This window comes from Denticeps clupeoides, chromosome 5, assembly GCF_900700375.1.
Source record: "Denticeps clupeoides chromosome 5, fDenClu1.1, whole genome shotgun sequence".
NCBI lineage: Eukaryota > Metazoa > Chordata > Actinopteri > Clupeiformes > Denticipitidae > Denticeps > Denticeps clupeoides.
In genome coordinates, this window is record NC_041711.1 from 27208580 (window position 1) to 27234463 (window position 25884).

Sequence of the window (25884 nt, forward strand, 5' to 3'; positions counted from 1 at the left end):
AAGTATCCATACAATACTACATTAAGTTACATGAACATTCAATAATTTCTGACTGCCTTTTGTGATTACAAAACAGATGTGTCTTTTTTTTCAGGCTGCCTCAAGATGGAGACAAATTCCAACATTTACTGGGAGATGACGGTCTCATGGTTATTATTTGAAAAATAAAACACAATAAATGTAGTGTTTTTTCAACTATGTACAGAAATTTTCAGACAATTTTGCTTAGTGGACCTTCAGTCTTTCTATTCAAACACAGTAGCAGTATTGAGCAACACAATGATAGAAACTTTGAAACTGTCAATTGCGGCAAATTGCAAACTGAACATATTACCCTCAGAATGTCACAGAGGAGGTGCTTTGTGAATCTGCTGCTGAGAAGAATTTGTTTGTAAGTAACATTAGGCTTAAATCCTATTTTGAGCAGCACACAAGACATCTGAGCAAGATACTTAAAGTTGCAACTATATTGATAGCAAGGCACTCTTATAGAAGAAAGTGGAAAGTGAGTTAATTTGCTTTCTGTGACCAGCTAACTAGAGTACACGTATCCCCTTCTACAGCCAGCTCAGCGGTCAACATCTGGAGAGGCTGTGCCTATTAGTGGATGTGCCTAGTGCCTCAAAAAATGGTTTGTGAATAAAATCTGCACGCATTCAAACTTAAGATGCCCTGATTAACTGTACACATTATAATACACAGGGAGCCATGGCTTTAAGCAGTTCGAGGTTAAAGTTGTTTCTGCGATCTGGAGCAACCCCCACTTGGTTGCCAACCCAGCAGAGACGGCTCTTTAGTGTGCGGTCGCTAATTAGATAAAATAGCTTCGGGTGGGCTGAGTTGCTTTTAGTAGACAAATCCCATTAAGAATATGCCTAACAAAAATTGAAAATAGAGCAATACAAAGCCAGAGGAGACTTACCCTGCAGTCAAGCAATAACGGTGCTGGCTTTGTAACATTAGGTTATTAGTAGCCTTTAGATGGATAAATGTGAAACGTGATTTTTACCACATATTGTGTGGGTAGAACTTTTAGCATTTTCACAGGATTGATCTGTAATGACACAGCTTGAAAATGAGATGTAATTTTGGTTGGTGAAAAGCATGAAAATCATGTCATCTGTCAGTGACTGGCAAACAGCAGATAGATAGATAGATAGATAGATAGATAGATAGATAGATAGATAGATAGATAGATAGATAGATAGATAGATAGATAGATAGATAGATAGATAGATAGATAGATAGATAGATAGATAGATAGATAGATAGATAGATAGATAGATAGATAGATAGATAGATAGATAGATAAGGAACATGTTGTACCCCATCGTGAGAAACTTTACTGAGCTGTCCATGGTACTGAAACATTATCAGTACAATGTTAGGTTGTCTTCATGTTGCGATCATTTCTGCTACACAAGGACGGCCACAATGTACTCGGTTTTCTTACATGTGTCATAATATAAGAAAGCGTTTACAAGTTATTCTAAGTATGAATGAACGAATGGCTTCCTGTGAGCAGGACTGGAGCGTCAGAGAAGGGCAGTGCGAGGTATAATAAGGGCTGTGAGGTAGGATGGTGCCATCTCGTGTTTGGCTTTGTAGGTCAGCTTCAGCATTTTGAATCTGATGTGGGCAGCTACTGGACGTCAGTGGAGTGAGGGTAGCAGTGGGGTGGTGTGAGAGAGTTTGGGAAGGTGCTGCTGCATTCTGTATTAGGCCGTATGGCACTCAGAGGTAGACCTGTTTTAGTTTCCTTCTTTCTGTCATGTGTGCAAATGTTGCGAATGAAATACTAAAGGCGAGTTCCAGAACGGTCCTCTCACATGCAGAATATCACAAATACAATTACACATCTTTCTGAGCACATAAAATACCATCTGTAATGACCACTGTGAAGTAACTGTTTCTGTGCAGTGCAGCACAGTCGTGATCTTGACCTCATTCTCACTGTACACAACAGGCTAAAAGCTGTGAGGAAATCCCAGGGTCCATCGCAGGGACCATGGGGGGATTAGGCAGACGCCAGACAAGTGTGGGCACAGGTCAAAAGAACATTATGCTTCGTATTTGCTGGCCCTCGGTTGGCCGTAAGAACATGAAGATGTTTTCATATCAGCTGGCATGATAAACCTTCAGCCAAGACCAGGACCCGAGTAAAAAATGTTGTCAGGATTTCAACCCATGATGGATTTCTGTCTGTCACAGTAGATTAGTTCATCCATTCCCGCCAGCATTTACCACCCGGCATGTTCCTGTTATGTAGCACATAGGTTGAATTATTGGATGAGCAGCTGAATTGAACAAAGGTAAAATACTCTGTTTATTTAAAGGACACACTGTGCATTCTACTGTCCAGGTTTTGCACAGTACTGCTGTTACGCTGTAATGTATTTATTTTCTAGATTTGATTTAAAAAAAAAATCCCTTTCGGTCCACTGTAATGTGTTTATGTTGCATTCCAGGCTTTTTGAGGTGGAGCCTCGTCGTTACCCCGACTTCGTGGCGGGTACTGTAGGAGACTCGGGGGTTATTCCACAACAGCCGCGTTCTGTATAAGGAAGCCGCGCGTCCTTCCGACGGATCCACGTCGCCTGTCCACAGACGCGCCAGGCTACATCCTGACAGCAGCTGCACAAGATGAATCGGATCTTACTGGTGGCCGTTTTCGCGTTGGCTTCTGCTGAAAAGGCGCCGCGGCTCAAATTTGTTGTCCAAGGTGGGTTTTTATTACGTCGCGGGGGTACATGTGGTGTGTCGAACTGGAAGAAGCGACCGGCGTGTAACGTCCATATGCGGTTAACGGAACGAACGAACGAACGAAATAATGAATGAATGAATGAATGAAAGGTTCGCATGAACTCGAGGTGATGTAACATGTAAGCTACAGGTCTGTGATCAGGGGACATGGGGGAATATCCTTTAATGCCAGGTTACTGCGTTGCCGCAGATAAATTTGTCATTATATGGTGTATTAAATATATACGCCAGAGCATTACTCTAAAGAAAAATGAGGGACACTTACAGGAATAAATGGGATGATTGAGATAAAAAAATGCGGTTAGAAAGGAATACACAAAAAGAGGTGTGTGTGTTTGTGTGTGTGTGTGTGTGTAAGCTGAAGACGCGCAGATTCTGTTTAGTTCGTGGGTTTTTAACAGACGCCGGACGCTGCGTGGAACGGTGTTCATGAAAATGCGCACAGCCCTGCGCCGTTCGAGTTGCGATGCAGTCGTGCAGTTCCGGTCCTGGCCGAGTGGCGGCGCTGCGTTACCGGAGGCGTGCGAGAGCGCAGACGCGACCTCGGCCGGTCCCTCACACGCACACGAAGCAGGCAGGCAACGGAAAGAGGCTGGAAAATTCCACTGGTCCAGTTCACGATTATGCATTCGGAGCACGCCTCGGTCGCGCGCGTTGCATATTTTCATACGAGCGGCGGATAATAAAAAGAAGTGAGATCATCATTATAAACGCGCTATGAATCAAAACAGCGGCCGGTCGGAAATCCCCCAGAGAATTTACGCAGCTTCACCCTTAACGGAGAACAGCCTGGCCTCTTATTCTCATTTCAATAAGACGAATAAAATTAGCAATAATAAAAAAAAAAGAAACGATGAGTTTTGTCCTGTAGGTTAACATTTTTTTAACAAGCACAACTAATGTGTAATAGCTAATATTGCTGTGTGTGTGTGTTATTGGGTTAAAATGTGTTTTAAGAGGACAGCTTTGCTTCCTGTTGGACTTTTTGTAAACACTGCTGGTGTTTATACCTCTGGGTTTACGAAAGTGCATGCAGACCATCTTCGGTAAGGGGGATGTGGACCGTTACATGACTTTTTGTGTCCCTGAATCAGCTAACACAATCTGCACAAAAGCAATAGCCACGAATGAAATATTTGTATGATTATTTTTTACAGTAGGCTGACGGCAGAATCAATTTTGGAAGAGATATATCAAGAGGGTGGTAGTACCTGGCTATTAATCAGACAATCACAAAGTCAAAGGTTCAAACCCCACTGTTTTTTTTACTACCATTGTGTCCCTGAGCAAGACAGGGGGACTGTCCTTGTAACTACTGATTATAACACAATCTGGATCAGGAGTGTCTGATAAATGCTGTAAATGTAACAATCATATCAAATTAGTCCATAAACACCAAAAATATTAGGTTAATATGTTTGAATTCTCTGTTTCGTAGAACCCCCAAGGTTTCATTTTGCGAAACCTGAAAACTACATGACGCTCTACCACCAGAAAGGAACAGATGTCCTATATGTCGGTGGGCAGGCAGTTATCTATGCACTGGCGTTTACAGACAAAGGCGTCAAAGACATCAAGGTAAATCTGAACCGTGGTCCAGTTCAGACCAGCTTTTTATGACCTTAACTTTCCTCTCATTTACTGACAAGATGGATGAAAACATGGTGTTCTTTATCTGCTCATTGTTCATCCTCAGCCTTCCAGGCCTAATCAATAGCTTCTGCTTAAGTGAACTGGTGAGGTTTACTGCTTAAATTACCTGTCGTTACAGATGCATGATATAGCCCGTATTTTAGAGCTACAAAGTCAACATGCAGCTGAAACTTAGTTAAGACACAAATTTACAAATGATCAGTTATGGGGCTTCTTTGTCAGAACAACAATATGCCATTCCTGTCATCTAGAGCTGTGTTTCTTTCCCTGCACTCCCATCTGGACAGACCTTCTCTGAACGTATGTGCTTTATTGCTGCTCTTTGTGATGGATCCACAGATCCTTGTGTGTTTTGTACAGCCGGCCCAGGCTCCAGCCTGCTGTCTCCCTGATCGATGAGGATGAAGATGCAGCAGTGAATGATTGCTCAGTTTATGTGTTCTACTAAAGTCCTTCATTTTGACTGCAGATTGCGGTAGCTCTGGATCAGAATACTAAAGACGCGTGTGTGACCAGATTTTCCTGGGCTAAGGTATGATATGTTGAATTATGTAGCAAGAGATAATTAATTCATGTGAACTCCAATTGGAATGTTTAGGTTATTTCAACACCTGAACAAGTCCTTTAATTTCATTAATGTTCATTGTAACTTCATTCACATAATGAAAATTCTAGTTTGTGCAAAATCCAGAATTGTGCATATTAAAATGATTTAAAGATGCAGTTAATTATTTTAATTTTTGTCCAAACTACAAAAGGCCGTTTAATGAGCATATTATTTTAAAATGGGTACAGATTTATTACATTTGTGTGAAAGTGAAGTGATTGTCATTGTAAGACACTGCAGCACAGCTCATGGTGCCACAACAAATTGTGTCCTCTGCTTTTAACCATAACCCTTGGTGAGCAGTGGGCAGCCATGACAGGCAACCTGCAAACTTCCGATTACGGGTCCACTTGCTTACCTGCTAGGTCACAACTGCCCCAGTGTGATGCTCTTATGTATGATCTGTAAAATGGAATGATTGTGGACACTAATATTAGTTCTTCTTCTGCTACAGCCGATGTGTGACAATTTTATCACGGTCATTGAAAAGGTCAATGACACATTTGTGGTTTGTGGGACGAATGCAGGGACTCCAAAATGCTGGCTCTTGGTAAGCTCACTTTTTTATGGTCTTCCTGGTCTTGCCAGTCCTTTCTTTAAGCACAATGCTCCGAACACATCCTCAGTAAGATGTGGGAAGGATCAAAATTTGTTTTAATGGACCTCAGTCCATTTCATCTGTTCCAGCTTTCAGCAAATGTTAATGATTTGTGCATTTGGAATTATACTAATTTGGGCTTTCCTCTTGTGTGTGACTTGATTTCACCAGAACAATACTGTGGTCAGTGATGTGCCTAATGGGCGAATGACCTCAGCCTCAGACATCTCACCACCCTTTCCCTCCCAGCGGTCAATCAGCCTCTCAGCAGGTAGAGAAATGGCTCATCACACATACCCTGCAGACACTGTCCTGGTTATGTTACTAAAGTCAAAGCTAAATTGTAAATAGGAATATGAATTAAAGGAGCAACTCACATAAACGAGTTCAAGTAAATAACCGTTCAGTTCATGCCTGGAATACATAGATAATGTTCAGTTTGAATTCAAATATGACCTATATCAGGCTTAAATTTGGGGGGGTTTGTCTTTTGGTGTAGATTTCTCGCTATGAATACATGTTTACTCTTTTTCACCATGAATCATGGCTTCTTCATGAATAATTCAGTACAGTCAGAACCTGGAAATTTGGAGAGCAGGGCCCAAAGCAGAGCTCTCTGTTGCCGGAGACAGATGACTGTTTGGGCATGTTTGGCCTTCAGTTCCAGTCCTCTGATGATGATAGTATAAGACAGCTCTTTCAATTTCCTTGAACACACAAAAAAAGCCAAAAAGCATGATTCACTTCTAACTTTGTGGAAGCCATAATAATTAATTCAAGCAGATGGTGTATGAAGCATCATAATGACTAATCACGACACTTCTGACATGAACTACTGTTCTGACACTACTATGTAATACTGCTAAGCGCAAGACCTTGAGCTCTCTGTGTTCTCCCTTTTAGAAGGCAAAATGTCAATTTATCACACAGCCTTTCAACTCTGTCTTCATTCATTACACACAGGCTTACATCACAGCCATAAAATCAAAGGGACGTGCCTTCATTTTGTGGGGAAAAATCTTTTGTGGGGTAAAAGAGAGATATGGTTCAAATGATGAATGACAAAGATTATACATCTGTTATTTTCATGAAATAAAATGTACTGAAAAGGTTGTCTTGTTAAAATCATCAGATGGCAACCTGTACTCTGCTTTGTCGGCCGTGGGAGGACAGCAAGGCTCAATTCGCCGCACCTACGGATCCAGCAAGCTTCTACGAACAGAGAGCAAATGGCTGCTGAGTAAGTAGGGTAGGAATTGGATTGAACAGCTGAAAAGATGAAGACCACACTGATGAAAGTGGGAGCTCACTATTAGATTAGGGATAGATGGAGGGGGATGGATACAATGATATAAGACAATAAATTGCATTTTGTGAAAAAAAGTATCCTTTTGATACAGATCCTCAGTTTGCTGGAGCAGCAGTCATTCCTGCAGCACAGAAATACAAGGAGGAGATCTACTTCTTCTTCAGTGAAATCAATAAGACGACCAGTGTGGATGAGCAGCCCTACAGGGCCCGCATTGGGCGGATCTGCATGGTATGAATGATCATGTTTACATTCTGTTATGCATAAGGGTAGGAACGGTAGCAAATCCCATTTAATATTGCTGTTTTCCCCTGTAATGGGTTATGTACTGAATTTAATGGAGATTGAAATATTTGTGCTTAGGATGACATAATAAATGGGAACTAAATCCAAAACAACATAGAACTCATTAAATGGTAAAACTTAATAAACAGTATTTTATGTCTGATATATGGCCCAGACATATATGACCCATCTTTAGAACCAGCCCTAAAGTTTCTGCAAGGATGGTTCTCTTTGTTACAACCACGATAAATTTATAAATTAATTTACAATTTTATTTTTTATAAAACAATCAAGAAAAAAACAATACTGATGTTAATGTTAGTTCCCTCCATTTGTTATGATGCAGTAACACTGAACCTGTATTGACACTGTCATCAAAGGAACTTTCACAATATAATGCTGTAACTTTTTGTGATTGTGAAATTAAATTTCTTAAAAGTGTCACTAAATTAAGTCTTGATCAAAATGTTGTCGATGTGCAGCTTAATATACAGAATCAATATAGTCTTATATTCTCATTAACATGTGTTTCCCAGAGTGATGAGGGGGGTTTGAGGAATCTTCTGGCTGATTCGTGGAGCACTTTTCTGAAGGCTCGGGTGATGTGTGGGAGTGGCAACACACCACAGCAGTACAACAACATCAAGCAAGCTTCTGTACTGACTGCAATGGAGAAGAGGACTGGCATTATCTACGGTCTCTTCTCCAATGCGTGGTGCGCAAACTTCAGAAGATAGTTGCCATGTGACTCAACCATTGAATCTCAGGTGTGATCTAGTTATCTATTGAATATTATTGACTTTGTGTTTCCTTCTCACCAGGGACACAACTGTAGTGTGTGCTTACTCCATTGAGGACATTGATCAGGCCTTTTCAACATCTAGACTGAAAGGCTACAGCATCCCGTTGTCTGTGCACCGCCCTGGAACAGTAAAGATTATGTTACATTCAGTTACATTAATATTAATTGTGCTCATAAGTAAACATGCTTTTATTATTATTATTATTATTCACAATTACAGCAGAATAAAGAAACAAATATTTGCATAATAATTTTGAACTGTGCAAATGCATTCTTCCTCTAGAGCTCTGCATTGTCATCCGAATTAACAACTTGTTTCATTCTTTATGTACCAGTGCAGGAATTCAACAACATCCCAGCATGCAGACACCCTTAAAATAATTAAAGATCACCCAGAGATTGAGGATGTGATACGGCCAATTGGTGAGGAACCTTTAGGCTTGCCCACTGAGGACCACTTCACCCACATTGTGGCAGATGCTGTGCTGGCTGTAAATGAGGAGCATTACAGTGTTCTGTACATTGGAACAGGTATGAAGGGAACTGTCAGGAACTGTTGCAATGCCTTCTCTTATCTGGATGCTAATCATGTTTTCCATGTGTCTCAGAGCAGGGAAAAGTCCTGAAGGTTCTGCACACCAATGAAGAAGCATTTATTATATCTCAGTTTTCACTCTTCCATAACGAGGGCCCAGTATTAAGCATGGTTATCGATTCTCAGAAGGTAAAACAATAATCTGTTGTGTACCAAGTACCAAACTGGCCAAGCGGAAAAAAAAAAAAATACTGATAGAATACTGATTTTGTGAAGTATTTTGATTATTCGATCATCCTTGAAGCCAATAAACTGAAGCTGCTTTTACACTATGGATTCTGTAAGCTGTATAACACAGTTATTGTTTAACCAGTAAGCTACTTATCATGTCAGGGACACTTGTACGTGGGCACTGCAATGGAAGTACAGCGATTGCCTCTAGCAGACTGCAGTCGCTATGGAGACAGCTGCCCTGACTGCATCCTGTCAAGAGACCCTTACTGTGGATGGGACAGCACTAGGAGGAAGTGCGTTGCTGTTCCAGTAGGATACAACATCACCACTGGGTATTACATCAGTGATATTTAAATATTGCTTTAACCAGCTCCAGTAAACCATGGAGCCTGACTGTTTCATTGTCAATTTGCTTGAAAAGCAGTGCCCTTCTCCAGAGCCTGGATCGATCTAACGCTTCAATCTGTGGTGATGTGACAGGTGAGTATGGCACCGGGGAGAGAAGAGCAGCACAATACACAAAACGCATTCATTATGTGTCACTTTACCACAAACTATTGAGTAATAAAGCTGTCATTATTCAGCGTATGACTTAACAGATATTAACAGATGATGTTGGATCTCTTTAGCCATGAAGGTCCACAGCACCGTGCCAAAAAATGTGGTCATCAACTCCAACGGGCCCGTCTTCCTTCCATGCCCTGTCAGATCCTACCATGCCACCTACCGATGGGAGAAGGACCACAGCGGACAAAAGCACTATCCCTGCAGCATCTCTGGGTCATCCTGTGTTCTGGCCCCTACGCCTGACCTCCCCTTAAAAGAGGGTGTTTTTCGTTGTATGACCCTGGAAAATGGCCTTAAGCGGGAAGTTGTGTCTTATCGTTTAGTGTTCAACAGCGCCATTCTTCCCACCTCCTCTTCTTTTCTGGGCCCCTCTCTTCTTTTTGCTGCAGCTACCCGCTGGATCCTGTAGTCCTTGTTATGCTTGTCAATGTTTGTGAAAATGTCAGCTATTTAAGGGTAGATTCACAGAGCATAGCACAGTGGCTCTGGGCAATATGATGGTGGAAATTTGGTCAGTTCCTGTGTATCCTGAGAAGCCTTTTTGTCCTAACACTCATGGTTATGTCTTGTCTTACATGTACACATAAGAGGCATTCATGTATATTTGTATCTAAACCAAGTTGCTTTGTGAACCTACCCTCACCTTTGCAGCCAGGGGAACAAACACTCTTCTCTTTCATTTTGAAACACAGAACTGAAATGAAAAGCCTTAACATATATGGGACATATCCCTAAGCACAATTCATAGTCAAACGGAAACTGCAGAATCTGAAATGGCGTTGTGCATGGCATGGAGCTCTATGTTTGATGTATGGAAACATAATACAGGGCCTAGAGAAAATGTAGGCGGTTAACCCATATATGTCCGTTTGCTTAAGAATCTTGTTTGCAATCATAATATTGTGAACATAATTTTCGTGCGCTTCAACATTTACTGTAAACCGTTAACATGACATTAGTTCAAGGCCAGATAAGCTTGAATAGATGAAACGTGCAGTTTGGATTTTGTAGTTGCTGTGAAAAAAATGCTTGTGGTTATATATTAATACTTAATTCTTACATAATACTATTGCTTTGCAAATGCCTACTTCCACCATTGCTGCCTATATAAATGTAAACTGACATTTTATATCGTAGTCATAAAAAGACAAACTTTGCGTTTATCTCTTACCAAATGACAGAAGGTTTGTAGTAAAAAGAATGGTTCTTTCAGATATCTGAACAGATGGTGTTACACGGGCCAGGCCTTGCCAGACTAGCCAAGAGTTAAAACAGAGCATCAGATCGAGCCACTGCCTGGAGAGACAGGCCACAAGTGTGCTAATAATTTGTGATGTAAAAGTGGAGCAAGTCTGCTCTTTTTTCTGTGTCTCTCATAGCAACTGACCCAGTGATATATTTATCTTCCTGTTAGTTACCCCAACAGAATCATTTCACACTGCATTCAAAGTTTTCTGATGAACGTAATGGACACTTTACTGCTTTTTTGTCACTTTATCAAATACCAAATCACAGTTTAAAGTGGCGGCCTTCAGAATCTCTTATCAGTGTCTGTGAAAAATAGCATCTTTGGAATCAGATGAAGAGTGAGTGAGACGGGTAGTTCTGCAGTGGGCAGTATTAATGGTAAAAAGGTGTAGATTGTAGGGCCACTGAACACTGACTGAACCTCTTGTGAACAGGTCTGTGGATCTGCTTATTGCATTGCACTAAATCAGACAAGCGATCGTGTTTGTTTCATCATTTTGTCTGGCAACTTACTGTAATTGTTGACTGTGTTTGTCTGCGTTAGAGTGCCAAATCTATCTCTATTATCTACTTTTTTGCTTTTGCGATTGAATTTTCATTGCAAACAGGACAGTATTTGGGAATTTAAATACCATAAGCAGTTGTTTTTTTTTTTTTTAGAATTATTTAACATTGGCCATAAATTTCCAAATATAGATGCCAATTTGTGTTGTCTCCTATCAGAGTTTGTGGTTAAATCTATTAAACAACAGAAATCCATTTGTAGACCTTTCAGACAAGGGCAGCAAAAACAGACTAACCGAACTAACACCATGCTTTTCTTTTTCCCTGTTCCCTGTCTTACCATTTATAACAACAGTGGGCTGCACTACAGTTTGACCGGAGCAAACGCGTTTCCATGGAATTCATTCCAAATGTACTGGTTGGTGAATATTTGAAATGTGAACATGTATTCAGAAGCGTCCTGTAAACCACGTTACTGAACAATTAAAGACAATTCCCCGTTTTCGCGCCCTCGTCCGTTTCTGGTAACGCGGCAGCTGTTGCAGGTGGCGCGACGACGTCATGGCTGCGCGCCGCGGGCGCATTCTGGAAGCAGGACGTGTCGCTTCGTTCACGCTCGGCACGCAAAGGGAAGTCGACGTACGCCGACGCGGAGCCGGCGTGCGAAAAAAAAAAACAAAAAAACAACCTAGTCGTTTAACATAGACAATGGAAGTCTTAACTGTTTGCATTAAAAATAAGAGCTGCCATTACAGCGCAACTAGTTTGCAGTTTTGACCCGCATCAACACAACCCACATTCCTGAAGCGTCCTCAGCGGAACGCAGGTGACGTCACAGCATTACCGGTCAGTACCGATGCCAGTCAGTACCGCCACACGAACGCAACGCGTTTTTTTTTTTTTTTTTTTTTTACTTTTTTATATGCACATTTAAAATGTATGTTCATGGCAGACCGAGGAATCTGGCGTATGCTTATTCGACATCCAGAATTTAATATTTAATACAAGTGAGAAACAAAAGTCTGTGTGAACGACAGAAAAAGAGAAGGAGGAGGCAGAAGTCAGCTGAATCTCTGCCCCATCGTTCCTGGTTAATGGCTGACTGAGATTTCTATCCCGAGCTGGGTTGGCCGAAGCCCCCACCCGCCCCCCTCCGCCCGAAAAGACACGAAACTCGCAGGAATTTGCGTGCCAGTGGCTGTGTGACGTTACACTGTGGCACGACTCTCCGTGAAAAGCACACTTTCTTCAGCAAAGTGATCCAGTCACTGGTAAGTGCCCAGGAGCTCTGGGAGATTCTCGATGGTCACAGCTATTGATTATTTTGAACGAAATGGAAAAAAAAAAAAAAGCGAGGCTGCTAATAGAATTCTTTGTATACTGTAGTTCATTACAAACAGATGTATGGCAAATATGGAGCACATTAGTATTTTTTTTTTTACAGTTTTACTAATTACTCATTGTAACCTAAATGATATTTCTTTAATTATATGTACAGTTTTGATGAACTTACATTGAGGCTGTGGCACGCTATTTTCTGTTAAGTTGTCTATTATTATAAGAACATAGCTGTGAAAGATTAAAAACGTTTTTTCTTCTCTGTTTCAATCAAAATTAAACTAACTTTGAAATCTCACACCAACAGGTGCCATGCAAAGTTGTATAGACAGGGGCCTGGTAGGGGCGCTGTAGAGCACATTTCTTTCTCACACACGTTTCATACACAAAATTTAGCCTTTACTTCAAGCAAAACAATTGTGTTGTGTTAATTAATTAACACAACATTATATTGTTTGATCAAGTAGAAATTTGCTGTCTATTTAGTGTAATATTGCCATTAATATGCCATAACTGTCAAATCACCAGGCATTTAATAACAATTTATCCAGAGCAACTTACAATCAGTAGTTACAGAGACAGTCTCCCTTGAGCAACTTAGGGTTAGGTGTCTTGCTCAGGGACACAATGGTAGTAAGTGGGATTCGAACCCGGATCTTCTGGTTCATAGGCGAGTGTGTTACTCACTAGGCTACTACCACCCAGTGACTTACATTTACAGCATTTATCAGACGCCCTTATCCAGAGCAACTTACAAGTAGTAGTTACAGGGACAGTCCCCCTGGAGACACACAGGGTTAAGTATTTTGCTCAGGGACCCAGTGGTACTAAGTGGGGTTTGAACCTGTGAGATTTCTGGTCTTCTAGTTTATGGGCAAGTGTGTTGTACACTAGGCTTCTACCACCAAAAATGTATTTTATATCACTTTTGGATCACGTTAACTTCAAAGTAATTAAGCATCTTGTACATTTAAAATGTACAAACTGAGTTTGAACGGCTGCAATAATTACTTGGTGCTGTGTTTGGAACTAGAATTGTAGAAACATTTAGACAGTATTAGTATTACGCAAGGCAGGATATACACGATAGGTTGTTTTATTTGTGAAGAACTGGTTTTGACTGGTGCTGGATTTCTTTACCAGACTCATGGTTTTGAAAATAACAAATAATTTATACGGGAAAGCACTTTATGCAGAAGTATTACATAGGCGCCAGTTTGCTACGTTATTCTGATCGACAATTTGTTCCACAAATTGCAGAACTGACATGGAAAAGAACAGTTGTGAAATTGAGAAACTGAATGTATCTTGTGGAAGGTTTGCTAGAGTCATCATGGAACAAAAAGCTTGGAGGGTGCTGTAGTGTGGCTTCAGCAGGAAAATGGCATCAGCAGGCACCACTTCCCTGTAATCCGCAAATTCAGCAGCTTTTTAAAAAGTTTTTTTTAGCATCACATATTTCTGAGGTTTCTTCACAAAAGTTAACTGAGGACTATGTTGAACAGGATAATAATTGTTATCTTTCTTCATGTACATTTTAGAATGTGAATTAAAATTATTTTGGGGCACCCCTGTCAGGCACTGCTTCATATTCACTTCAGAGAAATCAGTTCCAGTCTGAAAATGTGGTGATTCAGATTAGTTTGTTCAGACCACGCTACTCTGATTGACGTTGCTTATCTTTTTTTTTTTTTTTTATCTTTCCTCAGATACTCATGGGGGAGCTGAAATGGCCTCGGGCTGTTTTTATCAGCCTTTTATTTTGTGCGTATCACTCTCTGACCTTTGCAAAGACTGAGACGAATTATTCTTGCGTTGTAAGTACTGACCAACGCAGAGCCGATTGCAGTGGGCGACACCTCGATCATGTCCCCAAAGCTGAGCTTCCATCATTTGTCGAAGAGGTTGACCTCTCCCACAACATTCTGCAGGCGATCAGCAGCGGGGATTTCTCTCATCTGCCCAGGTTACGCGTGCTCCAGCTCCAGTACAACAGCATCACTCTTATTGAGGATGACGCTTTTAGCTCCAACCCTCTCCTTGAGAACCTGAACATCTTCAACAACTCTTTGGATGCCGTTCCTAACAAGGCACTGAGTAACCTCACCGGGCTTCGGAACTTGGACATGTCGAATAATTTTTACAGTGAAATTACTCTAGATGATGTCTTCTCTACGTTCACTAGGCTTCAGTACCTGTCTTTGGGTGGTCCTTTTGTCAAGCGCCTGCAGAGAAAGGATGTCCTGGCCTTGAGAAACCTCTCCTTAGAGAGATTTTCCTTTAAAAGTGGTCCTAGTCTGCAAGTTTATGAGCCTGGTTGTTTAAGCATAATTCAGACCAAGAACATGTGGTTTGATGTAGCTATAGACAATATACCCCATGTATTGCCAAACATACTGCAAGATCTTGCAAAGAAGACATTAAATGTTCTCCGTTTCCGCAACATTTTTGAGTTCACTTACTACACAAAGGATGATGACATTTGTCAAGGTTTACAAAACATTAATGCACAAAAGCTGGTTTTCTATCGTGGCAAATTCAATGAAAAGTTCATGAGAATGGTGCTTATAAATTTACAGGTCAGTCCAATTAAGGCACTAGAACTCCTGTTCATTGATTTTGCTCGCTCTCCCAGCTTTGTGGACAGTGGCGCAGGCTCCAGTGTGACCAATCTTGCTCTGGACAGCTTGGTTCTTTCGTAAGTGTTCCTTTGCAACTTATTTTTTACTCAAGACTATGTCAGTCATGTCCAGGATTGTACTCTTCTTTTTCATTTGCATTTTTGTTTCTTTCTTCACAGGGATATCAGTAATCCAGACATTTTACGGTTTGACTGGCGTTTCACATGGTTCAGCAAGATCCGTTCTCTGTTCATTTTGAATGTGAACTTTAATTTTGTTCCCTGTGATGCTTGGTCAGAAATGGGAAGCGTGGAAGTTCTGGATATCTCCAAAAACCAGTTAAAAGACCAAAACATCTACAATAAGAGATGTGACACTAAAGGAACCATGCCTGCCTTGCATACCTTCAACATTAGCTCCAATCAGTTGACCAGTCTCAGTAACATGGCAGACCTTGTTGGAGGATTTAAGCACATTCAGATTCTAGACATCAGCAACAACCAACTGAACACAGAAAACAGTATCAGCTGCACATGGAATCAGAACATCTCTACACTTATTGCTCACCACAACAGCCTGGACGTCACTTGCTTCAAGTGTCTCCCCACCACAGTCCATTCATTAGACCTTTCTTACTGCAACCTGGACCAGCTGGACATGAATTACTTCCAAAAAGCCATCAGCCTGAGGCAACTTTTCCTCAATGATAACAAAATCAAGTTCATCCCCTCCGGCTGGGAGAACCCCAACTTGCAGTCTTTGACTTTAGACGGGAACTCCTTTGGCCTAATGAGCTTGGGCTCTTTCAAGGACATGCCAAGCCTGTCCAAACTAAAGGCAGGCAACAACCCATACCACTGCAGCTGTGACCTCTACACGTTCATTCAGGAGACTACAACTAAAGGGAAAGTTAACATCACTGACTGGCCGGGGAACTATAAGTGTTACCATCCGGAGGAGCTGCTAAATACGATGGTGTCTGAATTCTTTCCTGGTCACGTCACTTGTGACATTAGGCTTGTCATTCTTATCTCAGTTGTGTCCACAGCAGGACTGGTGTTTGGAATGCTGCTTATGTGCTATTTATTTGACATCCCCTGGTACACCAAAGCAACGTATCAGATTTTGAGAGCCAAGTATAGGGCGCACAAGGAAGGGGCCGGACTGTCACGGGACTATGCTTACCATGCCTTCATATCCTACAGCCACTCTGATGCTGAATGGGTAAAGGAACAGTTGCTGCCTTGCTTGGAAAACTGCAAGCCACCTTATCAGCTCTGTATTCACGAGAGGGATTTTATGCCAGGGAAGTGGATAATTGACAACATCATTGACAACATTGAGAACAGCCGGAAGGTACAGCAGCCGTGCAACACAGATCAAGTGTGACTATATTCACTTATTGCTTGCTAATTATATGCATTGTCTTTGTTTTCAGGTCATCTTTGTGCTCTCCAAACACTTCGTAAACAGTGAGTGGTGCAACTATGAATTATATTTTGCTCAGCAGCGAGCTATCGGCAAGACTTTCACTGATGTCATTCTTGTACTGAAAGAGCCAATCAGTCCAGAGTCCTTACCTAGCAAGTATTGCAAACTGAAGAAAATGCTGAGCACAAAGACCTACTTGCAGTGGCCTCAACAAATCAAGCAACAAACATTCTTCTGGGCTCAGCTTAAAAGTGTTCTTGGCAAACCCACTCATAAACAGGACAGGCCTTGCAATAGTCCAGGAGAAGCACAGGAGCATGAAAGGCCATCAGATGTAGTGGCTATGGAAGTGAGTACTTCAGTAACAAGTGAATAGGCAGTAGCCAAATACATGATGGCACCAAGCTTTGTGTAAATGAAATGCATCTCACCTTTAAACATGGAGTGGTTTTGTAGGTATGATGCCAAGGAGAGCCTGCCACTTTAGTTTGATCATAAACTATGTGATCCACCTAGTCCCTAATGCCCTCTGTCATCAATGGAATTGGAAACAATGGTGCCCTCTGCCCTGAAAGTCTAAGACAGTCATCAGAGAGCTTACATGTGTTGAAAGGCCACAAGCTCAATAGCAAAAGAAGGATCTCATGTCTCAGTTGGAATAAGAGCTGAGATGTTAGAGTGATCTGCACACATGAAGATGGCTAGAGTTTCAAAATCCCTTTCATATCTAAAAATAAAAAACATTAATCTGCATTAATTTGTTATATTTTGGCCACGGGCTGACCTGCCTGTTTACAACAATATACACTGCTCAGAAAATAAAGGCTTCCTAGATCTGAATGAATGAAATATGTATTAAATACTTAAATACTTTCTTCTTAACATAGTTGAATGTGCTGTCAAAAATCACAGAAAATAAATTAGATTTCTGTTGTTAATTATCAACCCATAGAGGTCTGGATTTGGAGTCACACTCAAAATTAAAGTGGAATTAAAAGTTCCAACGTTGATGTAATGTCCTTAAGTGTCAAAATGAGGTTCAGTAGTGTGTGTTGCCTCCATGTGCCTGTATGACTTCTCTACAACGCCTGGGCATGCTCCTGATGAGGTGGCGGATGGTCTCCTAAAGGGATCTCTTCCCAATGCTGGACTAAAGCATCTGCCAACTCCTGGACAGTCTGTGGCGCAACACAGCGTTGGTAAATGGAGTGATTGAGCCCCAGATGTGGTCAATTGCATTTAGGTCTGCAGATCGGGCGGGCCAGTCCATAGCATCAATGCCTGTGCCTTGCAGGAACTGCTGACACACTCCAGCCATAGGTCTAGCATTGTCTTGCATTAGGACACATCTCTCATTGATATGCCATCCTGGAGGAGCTGCACTACCTGAGCCACTTGTGTGGGTTGTAAACTCCGTCTCATGCTACCACTAGAGTGAAAGCACTGCTGGCATTCAGAAGTGCCCAAAACATCAGCCCAAAAGCTTTGGAACTGAGAAGTGGTCTGTGGTCACCACCTGCAGAACCACGGCCTTATTGGGGATGTCTTGCTAATTGCCTACAATTTCCACCTGTTGTCTTAATCCATTTGCACAATAGCAAAGGGAAACTGATTGTCAGTCAGTGTTTCTTCCTAAGTGGACAATTTGACTTCACAGAAGTGTGATTGACTTGGGGATACATTTGTGTTGTTTAAGTGTTCCGTTCATTTTTTTGAGCAGTCTACTAAATTATAAAATTATAAAGTCATTTGCAGAATGTATTAAAATGTGTACAACATGTGCCATAAAGGGACTCGAGCATATGCCTTTAAGTCTGTCTACATTGTGAAAGAATACAATGTAATATCCCTTATCATTTATTTACCTGTTGACTTACAATAGTCTGTTAAAAAAAAGTCTTCATGCTTTGTAACAATGTGATTGTTCAGTAGGTAAATATTTAAAAACAGATAAGTTTTTACATTGCTTTCAGTGGAAAATGTTGGAATGAAGTTTTAAGACTAGATAAAGACGAGTCTCCACCTGCACCTGCCAGTTCTGCAAGTCGTAATGCTGATATTAAGATCAACATTTAAGGATGAAGGTTCAGCGTTTTGAATTTTGATAGTGTGATATGTAGCAATGGTGCCAGTATTCTGTACTGATGGAATGAAACTACTCAGGAAGCTGAACTATAATCAGAAGGTTGCCGGTTCAAATCCCAAACTGCCAAGGTGCCACTGAGCAAAGCACCGTCCCCACACACTGCTCCCCGGGCACCTGTCATGGCTGCCCGCTCCTCACTATGGGTGATGTTTAAAAGGACACATTTCATTGTGTCACAGTGTGCTGTGCTACAGTGTTTCACAATGACAATCACTTCACTTTCACTTTTTTAATTTCCCTACATTTTGTAGAATTCTTTTTATAATTCATAAATGATCCGTGTATCAATCTCTATTATTTTTTATTTTATTTTTCTTTAGGTTCTCGTGTTAATGCAGTGATGTACAAAATGTTTTGTTTTCTCTATTTGTCAGTTTTACTTTGTTTTTGTATCCAATAGTTTCTATTAGTAAAATAGATTTTAACTGTTCTTTTACTTAAGTACCAATTATTTTTTAATATTTAGTTTTACTCCATTTTGCTCATGTTCATTCAAAGTAGATTTGTAAAATGTGAAAAGACCAAAATAGTTGCATATATACAGGAATGTATTGTCATACTTGGTACTGATTTTAATCGCTGCTTGGGTGTTTATTGGAAGCATGAGTTTGCTGACTGTATAACAAGCAAAATTCTGATGGGATATTAGCCTTTTTAATATCTTACACCATGGAACTTTCTGCTTAAACGAATTCCACAAATAATTTGATTCATTGCCTCATTCAGTTGTATAGCTGTAGTCAACAGGAAAAATAGCATACAAAACACAATATATACTGGTCAGCAGGAAACCCAGTAAAGCAGCTGGTGGATTTGTGCAGTTGCCAGCAGGATGTATCTTTGTTGTATATGCATCGCTTGAAAAGGGTTGAACCAAATGGACCAATGCTCAGAAAAACACGTCGAAAAACACGTGTAACAACTTCCTGTTGTCCAGCTTCGCCATTTGTAGGTGCCCAACCAACATACTGCCAATTAAATCCCATCCATTGGGGTGTCAGTGTAACAAGACCAAGTTATTCACCTAACGTTTCTTTTTTTTTTTCAGGTTCTACTTGAGGTCTTTCTGTGTGTGAATGTACATATTGTTCATTCTCAATATTTCCACTAATTTCAACATTTATTGATACGTGTAAAAAGTCATGCAAATATATTTCAATAAACTGCAGAATTTGTATTTATTTGCTGAAATTGAAAAACATTCTAATAATAAATTCACCAAAAAATATACATTGGTCTCTGCTCTGATGATGTTTCCTTCTTTGTCCTCATCCCTATCATTTGTCTAAGACCATTTAGCATTATATTCCATTAAATGTTTTTAATTAAAAGTATTTGTTATGTGATAAATACTACAATAAAGTCCACAGACCAGGCTGAACATGGTTTAGCTTACTGCTCGCCATTCGTGTGTCGGACCGAATCAGTTTGCAACACCAGGTGCCTGAGCTCGACGTGAGCTTGTCTCGTGCAGTAATTAGAGATGGCAGGTTAAGTTTCTGATACAAGTAAAAGCAGGGTGCTGGGTCACTGGAGTCGAACACTGAAATGGAGACGACCGCTGCAGCCCCTGCAGGGGACACTTTCATTTTGCTGGATGCTGCTGAGAAAAGATAAAGGCACATCAACACGAATGGCAGGGATCTTCAATGCATGGCCTTCAAGGTCAGGTACTGCTGATTTCCCAGAATTCATCGAGCTGCCAATCAGGCAGCTGTAACAAATCAGAAACAGTAACTAACTGGGAGAAGTAAAAACAATGTCCAAATAATAATTATGCCTTATGAAAACCTAGGTCCAGTTATGTATGTATGTTAATTAGACTACCTGAGACATTTTTTCGATTGAAGACTTATTGCTCAACCTAAATCTATAACTGAACTTGACTTTGGACGTTAGCTTTCATGACCGAGGCCAACATCGTCATTCTGCGGCGGCGACAGGTGATAATGACTTCGCGCGTAACCCGGCTGTGGCGGGTGATGAGGACGGTGCGCGTAACCCGACGGCGCGCATAACCAGATTGGGTCAGGTGATGAGGATGGTGCGCGTAACCCGACGGTGCGCGTAACCCGGCTGTGGCAGGTGATGAGGACGGCGCGCGTAACCGGCGGAGGCAGGTGATGAGGACGGTGCGCGTAACCCGACGGCGCGCGTTACCCGATTGTGGCAGGTGATGATGACGCGTAAACCGGCTGTGGCAGGTGATGAGGACGGCGCGCGTAACCCGGCTGCGGCATGAACGGCGCGCGTAACCCGGCTGTGGCAGGTGATGAGAACGGCGCGCGTAACCGGCGGCGGCAGGTGATGATGACGGCGCGCGTAACCGGCTGTGGCAGGTGATGAGGACTGTGCGCGTAACCGGCGGAGGCAGGTGATGATGACGGCGCGCGTAACCGGCGGCGGCAGGTGATGATGACGGCGCGCGTAACCGGCTGTGGCAGGTGATGAGGACTGTGCGCGTAACCGGCGGAGGCAGGTGATGATGACGGCGCGCGTAACCGGCGGCGGCCGGTGATGTGGACTGTGCGCGTAACCGGCTGTGGCAGGTGATGAGTACTGTGCGCGTAACCGGCTGTGGCAGGTGATGAGTACTGTGCGCGTAACCGGCTGTGGCAGGTGATGAGGCCGGTGCGCGTAACCGACGGCGGCGGCGGCTGATGATGACGGCGCGCAGCTGTTCTTAACGGGGAGGAGGCGGCGCTTCGTTTTGATTGATTCCTGCAGGAGAAAAGCGTCTCATCCAGAGAAACGCATAATCGTCCTGAGGTTTCTTAACGCGCCGAGGTGAGTAGCGGGTCTTTATCTGCATATTGTGTCAGTGGCACAATATGAGTCTATGCTAATGTGTTGTAATCAGCTTAACTGGTGTGTTTACCAAGACTGATCTTGGATGGGTCGCCAACATTTTATTTAACGTTTAATATGACTCCCCTCTTCCTTATTAAATAGTAAATAAAATGTTGGTGACACATCTGCTTAACCAGCAGCTTCTTTGGAAAGTGTGGGTTTGGTTAAGAGAATTAAATGAGTGTCTGTTAGGTAATGTATTTTTAACTTGCCCCACCTGAACAAAAGACCACTTGGATAATTAATGAAGATCTGTCTGTCCATCGTAGATGAAAATGAACAGGGTGAATTGTTGCACCAGATATAGCCTCGGGTCATTAGATCCCCTAGAATGACTGGCTAAAGGACACAGGTCCATGTCGAAGTGCAGACCAGGTTTGAGGCAGGAGCTTGACTTCTACAGCCGCCAAGTAAGGCGTAAACTTATTTTGCTGTGTTCTGCCAAGGTTTGCTTGCATCCAAATGGCATCCAAGTTGGAGAGTGCAATGGAAGGACTTATCAAGGTGTTCCACACTTACTCTTCAAAGGAGGGGGACAAATACAAGCTGAGCAAAGTGGAGATGAAGAGTCTGTTACAGGAAGAGCTCAGTGACTTCTTAGCAGTAAGTCTTGTTCAAAATGGCTTCAAGGCATTTCAGACGTCTTTCAGAGAAGACGTCCTCTTAAAACATGTCTTTTTTTTTTTTTTTTTTTTTTTCAGGCCAGTAAAGACCCAATGGTTGTGGAAAAGATCATGCATGACCTGGATGAGAATCACGATGGAGAAGTTGACTTTCAAGAATTTGTTGTTTTGGTAGCGGCCCTTACTGTGGCTTGCAATGAGTTCTTTGTAGAGAGCATGAAGAACTGAGTCACTTCACAATCTGTAGCACTTTTTACTTAATTTCTTTTTCTCAAATAAAAACATTTGACAGTGGAGTCACCAAAGTGTTGTCTCACCCTCTATAACCAGCTAAAGTCGATGAACTAATTTTATTTGATTGGTTTCACAATTTAACGAATAAGCCTTCGCGTCTAATATTAAATGTGACCTCTGGGTTGATGGCACGACCTCAGTCCCTTGCTTAGTAAGAAGGCATATTTATCATATCAAAACTCTTCCTATAATTGCTCCAATTGACAAAGTAAAAATTCAGCTGGTTTTCACATACAGTAAAACCATAACGTCCCCAAGAATTCTGCAGATCCAGAAATCATAAGTTTGACTAGAAAGCTTCATGCAGTGGATTCAAAGACCCGTTGAAATGACAACGATATTAAATGAAACTTCTGTCTTTGGATGATCGTATTTGTATATTTCTAGTTCAGTCTTATTAATATTATTGAAGCTTCACTGCTACAAGCACAAGGTTCCGAGGGGAGAATGCAGGATCAAACAGGGGCACCAGCTGGCTTTTCAGACCTGTTTACAACAAAGTAGAGAGATTACTTTTAGCATTTGTGATTTTATATACATATGTTTGACTGCGATTAGTAGAACGTGTCACCTTTCTCCTGCAAGAAAATAATTCTGTCCAGAAGAACCAACGTCTCAACCACGGGTGCTAACAGCAGTGACAGGCTGTAGAATGCAACCACGCGCCCTTGCTGCTTTAGCATGTCCTCCACCGCTCGGTCATCCAAGGGTAGGTCAGCAGGTAATCCCAGGCGAGACAGTCCCAAACGGGCATACCTGCAATGGCAGGGTCAGCTTTTACCACAGATGAAGTCATTGAAGTCATTGTTTTGATTTATCTTTACTGAGACCATTGATTTGACCTGCTTACTGTATGAATCTTCAATTGAGTTTTAATCTGAAAGTGCTAACCAGTCATGCATTTAAAATGACATACAGCCTATAAATAGAACTACTGCAAACAGATACATTATTGTAATCATCTTTTATATTAAGCAGAAGTGTAATTACGTTATCTGTAATTTATTAGAGAAAAATCTAAATGAAGACACATCTTTTTCATTGAAAAGTTGGGTAACTCACTCTGAGAATGGCAGAGAGTGGGCTTTTTTGATTGTCTGCACACCGGCCCTACGCAAGTCCGGCCGTTCTGCTCGAATGATGGTCTCCAGGACCGCTCGGTAGCAGTGTGTCTTCACCTGCTCATTCTCCTCCCGCAGCCTCTCCAGGTAGTTCTCCATGGCGTGACATGCTCCTTCGCGTGCCTTGTAGGACAGCTCGTGTCCAGGTAAACCACCCACCCAGTCACTCATTGGGTAACCAAACTGACAATGGCGAGTCTCTTCAGTGTTACTTTGACAGGGAGAAGCAATAATCCCGGGAGGATTGGGGCTTTCTTTCGTGGTGATTTTCATATAGCAGCAAGCTACAGAAGTGATCCCCTGAACATAGGGACAGCTGACAAAATGGCGCAGGAGTGTGGCACTGAGATCTCCACAAGCATGAAGGCCAGTAAGAATAAAACCTTGTTCCAAGTGCCCTCTTTTCTCAGAACACAAATCTGAGCCTGTGTTACAACAGTGGTATGGTCTTTTCTCACATTTGCAGAGACACTGGGACAAAACTGCCACATTTGATTGTAAATCTATTGCTGCTTCAGCACTCTGAGGAGGCTGACTGGCTGTAGAAAGAGGATCTGTGCAATTAGCCTTCTTGTGTTGTAAGAGGCCGTGCTCCGATTTGGCAGAACTGGAAGGGTTACACTCAGATGGGCACAATGACAGGTCTTCACAAGTCAACCGCTGACCTGGGGTTGACATGGATATCCACTGTCTCTTTTTACAAGTTCCTCCTGAGCTTGTAAGCCTCTCACTTTCACTCACTCTCTTGTTCAACTGTTCAAAGAAGGCTTCCCATGAGGCCTTAGGATTGACCCAGCCAACCACATGACAAGGTGGCAGACCAGAGGGTGCAGACGTAGAAGCCTGAAAGTGCAGTTGTTATTATAGACACATTGACTAAAATATCAAAAGGAATTAGATGATACCAATATTATCCAAATGGATAAGACTTGCGTTCTTTCGAGTCTCCTTTTCTAGAGTAGCACGGAGTTGACCATCAAACTTAGAGGCCATGGTCACCAGATGTGGATCTGCTTCAATTGCTGTGACCGACAAGCCCATCCCAAAAGACAGGAAACGTGTCAAATGCCCCTGACAATCAGACATATAGACATGTCGGGCATGTTAATTAATTTTGTTTAAGGATTGCGTTCTCAAAAAACAAAAAAAACAAAGGTTACCTGTCCAGATCCTACATCAATTACATTGTTGCAACTTGTCAGGTCACAAAGCTTTTTCACCATCTGTTAGATGAGGGGGAGACAGAGAATAGTTTTTTTTTTTTAATATCACCACAAAAGAAAGCTTTCTTCTGCCTGTCCTGTCGGAACCGGTTGCTTGGAAATTCTCTCAAACATTAATCAGTCTAAAATTCATACCATGCCCAGCATGCGGATCTCATGCTGCTTCTTGGGTTTCACGTGTTTCCTGAATATGTGTCCTAGCAGTGAACTCTGACTATGATTTGCATGGAATTCTTCTGGCTTCATGACTCCAACATGTTGTACCCGTTGGTCCGGTGGTATTCTCGGAAATATCAGTGTATGGGCACAAGCACGGAAAGCAAGCAGCGAAAGTGGCCAGACACTAGGATAACTGTATCAGGGAGAGAATGAGAGTAATTAAAAAAAAAAAAAGTTTTCACGTGTTAATGCACACAAAACTGTTGAAGACTATGGAAAAAAAACTCACTTCTTGTTAACACAGTTTTTGTCCAGCAAGAGATCAGCTATTTGAGGGGGTGATAGTTTATCTAGGGTTTCTTGCCATCCGATAGGTAATGTTGCCCAAAGATTTTCACAAAAGAACTCCTACGGAAATAAGGTTGTGGTTAACATTCTGTGGTTTCAATGCATACTATAATGAGTAGTTGTACACCTAACAATACCAATTCTAAAAAAAAGAATAATACGTACAATAATATAGGAGTCAGAAATGTGCTTGTACTGGGACAAAAAATAAGTCAGATTCCTGGCCAGTTCTCTTTGCTGTTGATCTGTAAGTGTTGGCGAGAGCATCTTTCTCCCAAACAGGCTGGTAATCAGAAAAGGGAAGATGGGTTAGCATGACAAATACAGGGAGGGACCAGATCAAATTAAAGCGTTTAAAGTTTTTCAATTTTATTTTGTTCTCCAAACCGGTATTCGTCACGGATGCCATGCTTCTATGGTCGTACATTAGCAAGCAATTAAACGAACCAAATAACAATGGACTTAACCCTAACTGTCTCCAGGGGGGGACTGTCCCTGTAACTACTGACTGTAAGTCGCTCTGGATAAGGGCGTCTGATAAATGCTGTAAATGTAAACGCGTGCGTCTGGGAGACCCACCGCGAAGCGCTCTCTTCCGAACGAACGACACGGTTATTTTCCTTCC

The 25884-nt window shown here is 41.8% G+C and overlaps 4 protein-coding genes across 5 annotated transcripts; 3 read left to right on the top strand and 1 right to left on the bottom strand.

The window, feature by feature from the left end:
- The first annotated feature begins 2171 nt into the window (after positions 1-2171).
- Positions 2172-11607, top strand: LOC114790891 (semaphorin-7A). Of its 2 annotated transcripts, none has more exons than XM_028981308.1 (15): positions 2172-2312; positions 2469-2722; positions 4202-4341; positions 4886-4948; positions 5478-5573; positions 5793-5892; positions 6754-6861; positions 7022-7161; positions 7752-7930; positions 8037-8145; positions 8353-8548; positions 8626-8741; positions 8946-9118; positions 9208-9266; positions 9416-11607. In XM_028981308.1, exons 2-15 carry the CDS (start codon positions 2644-2646, stop codon positions 9760-9762), a joined length of 1905 nt encoding a protein of 634 aa, XP_028837141.1. In that variant the 5' UTR covers positions 2172-2312; positions 2469-2643; the 3' UTR covers positions 9763-11607. The 2 variants fall into 2 exon arrangements, with proteins under 2 accessions (XP_028837141.1, XP_028837143.1); XM_028981310.1 differs by having other exon boundaries at positions 9211-9266.
- Positions 11608-12141: 534 nt separating this feature from the next.
- Positions 12142-17433, top strand: tlr18 (toll-like receptor 18). Its single transcript, XM_028981307.1, has 4 exons — positions 12142-12376; positions 14153-15141; positions 15244-16420; positions 16503-17433. Exons 2-4 carry the CDS (start codon positions 14159-14161, stop codon positions 16869-16871), a joined length of 2529 nt encoding a protein of 842 aa, XP_028837140.1. The 5' UTR covers positions 12142-12376; positions 14153-14158; the 3' UTR covers positions 16872-17433.
- A 3876-nt stretch (positions 17434-21309) lies between these two features.
- s100a1 (S100 calcium binding protein A1) lies at positions 21310-22342 on the top strand. Its single transcript, XM_028980448.1, has 3 exons — positions 21310-21428; positions 21938-22094; positions 22193-22342. The coding sequence occupies exons 2-3, from the start codon at positions 21954-21956 to the stop codon at positions 22340-22342; spliced, it is 291 nt and encodes a 96-aa protein (XP_028836281.1). The 5' UTR covers positions 21310-21428; positions 21938-21953.
- Positions 22343-22366: 24 nt separating this feature from the next.
- mettl25b (methyltransferase like 25B) lies at positions 22367-25881 on the bottom strand. The gene is made up of 9 exons (XM_028980017.1): positions 25839-25881; positions 25425-25542; positions 25201-25319; positions 24888-25104; positions 24690-24752; positions 24463-24600; positions 23471-24372; positions 22980-23164; positions 22367-22894 (listed from the first exon to the last, which is right to left on the bottom strand). Exons 2-9 carry the CDS (start codon positions 25524-25526, stop codon positions 22812-22814), a joined length of 1809 nt encoding a protein of 602 aa, XP_028835850.1. The 5' UTR covers positions 25527-25542; positions 25839-25881; the 3' UTR covers positions 22367-22811.
- Positions 25882-25884: the final 3 nt, after the last annotated feature.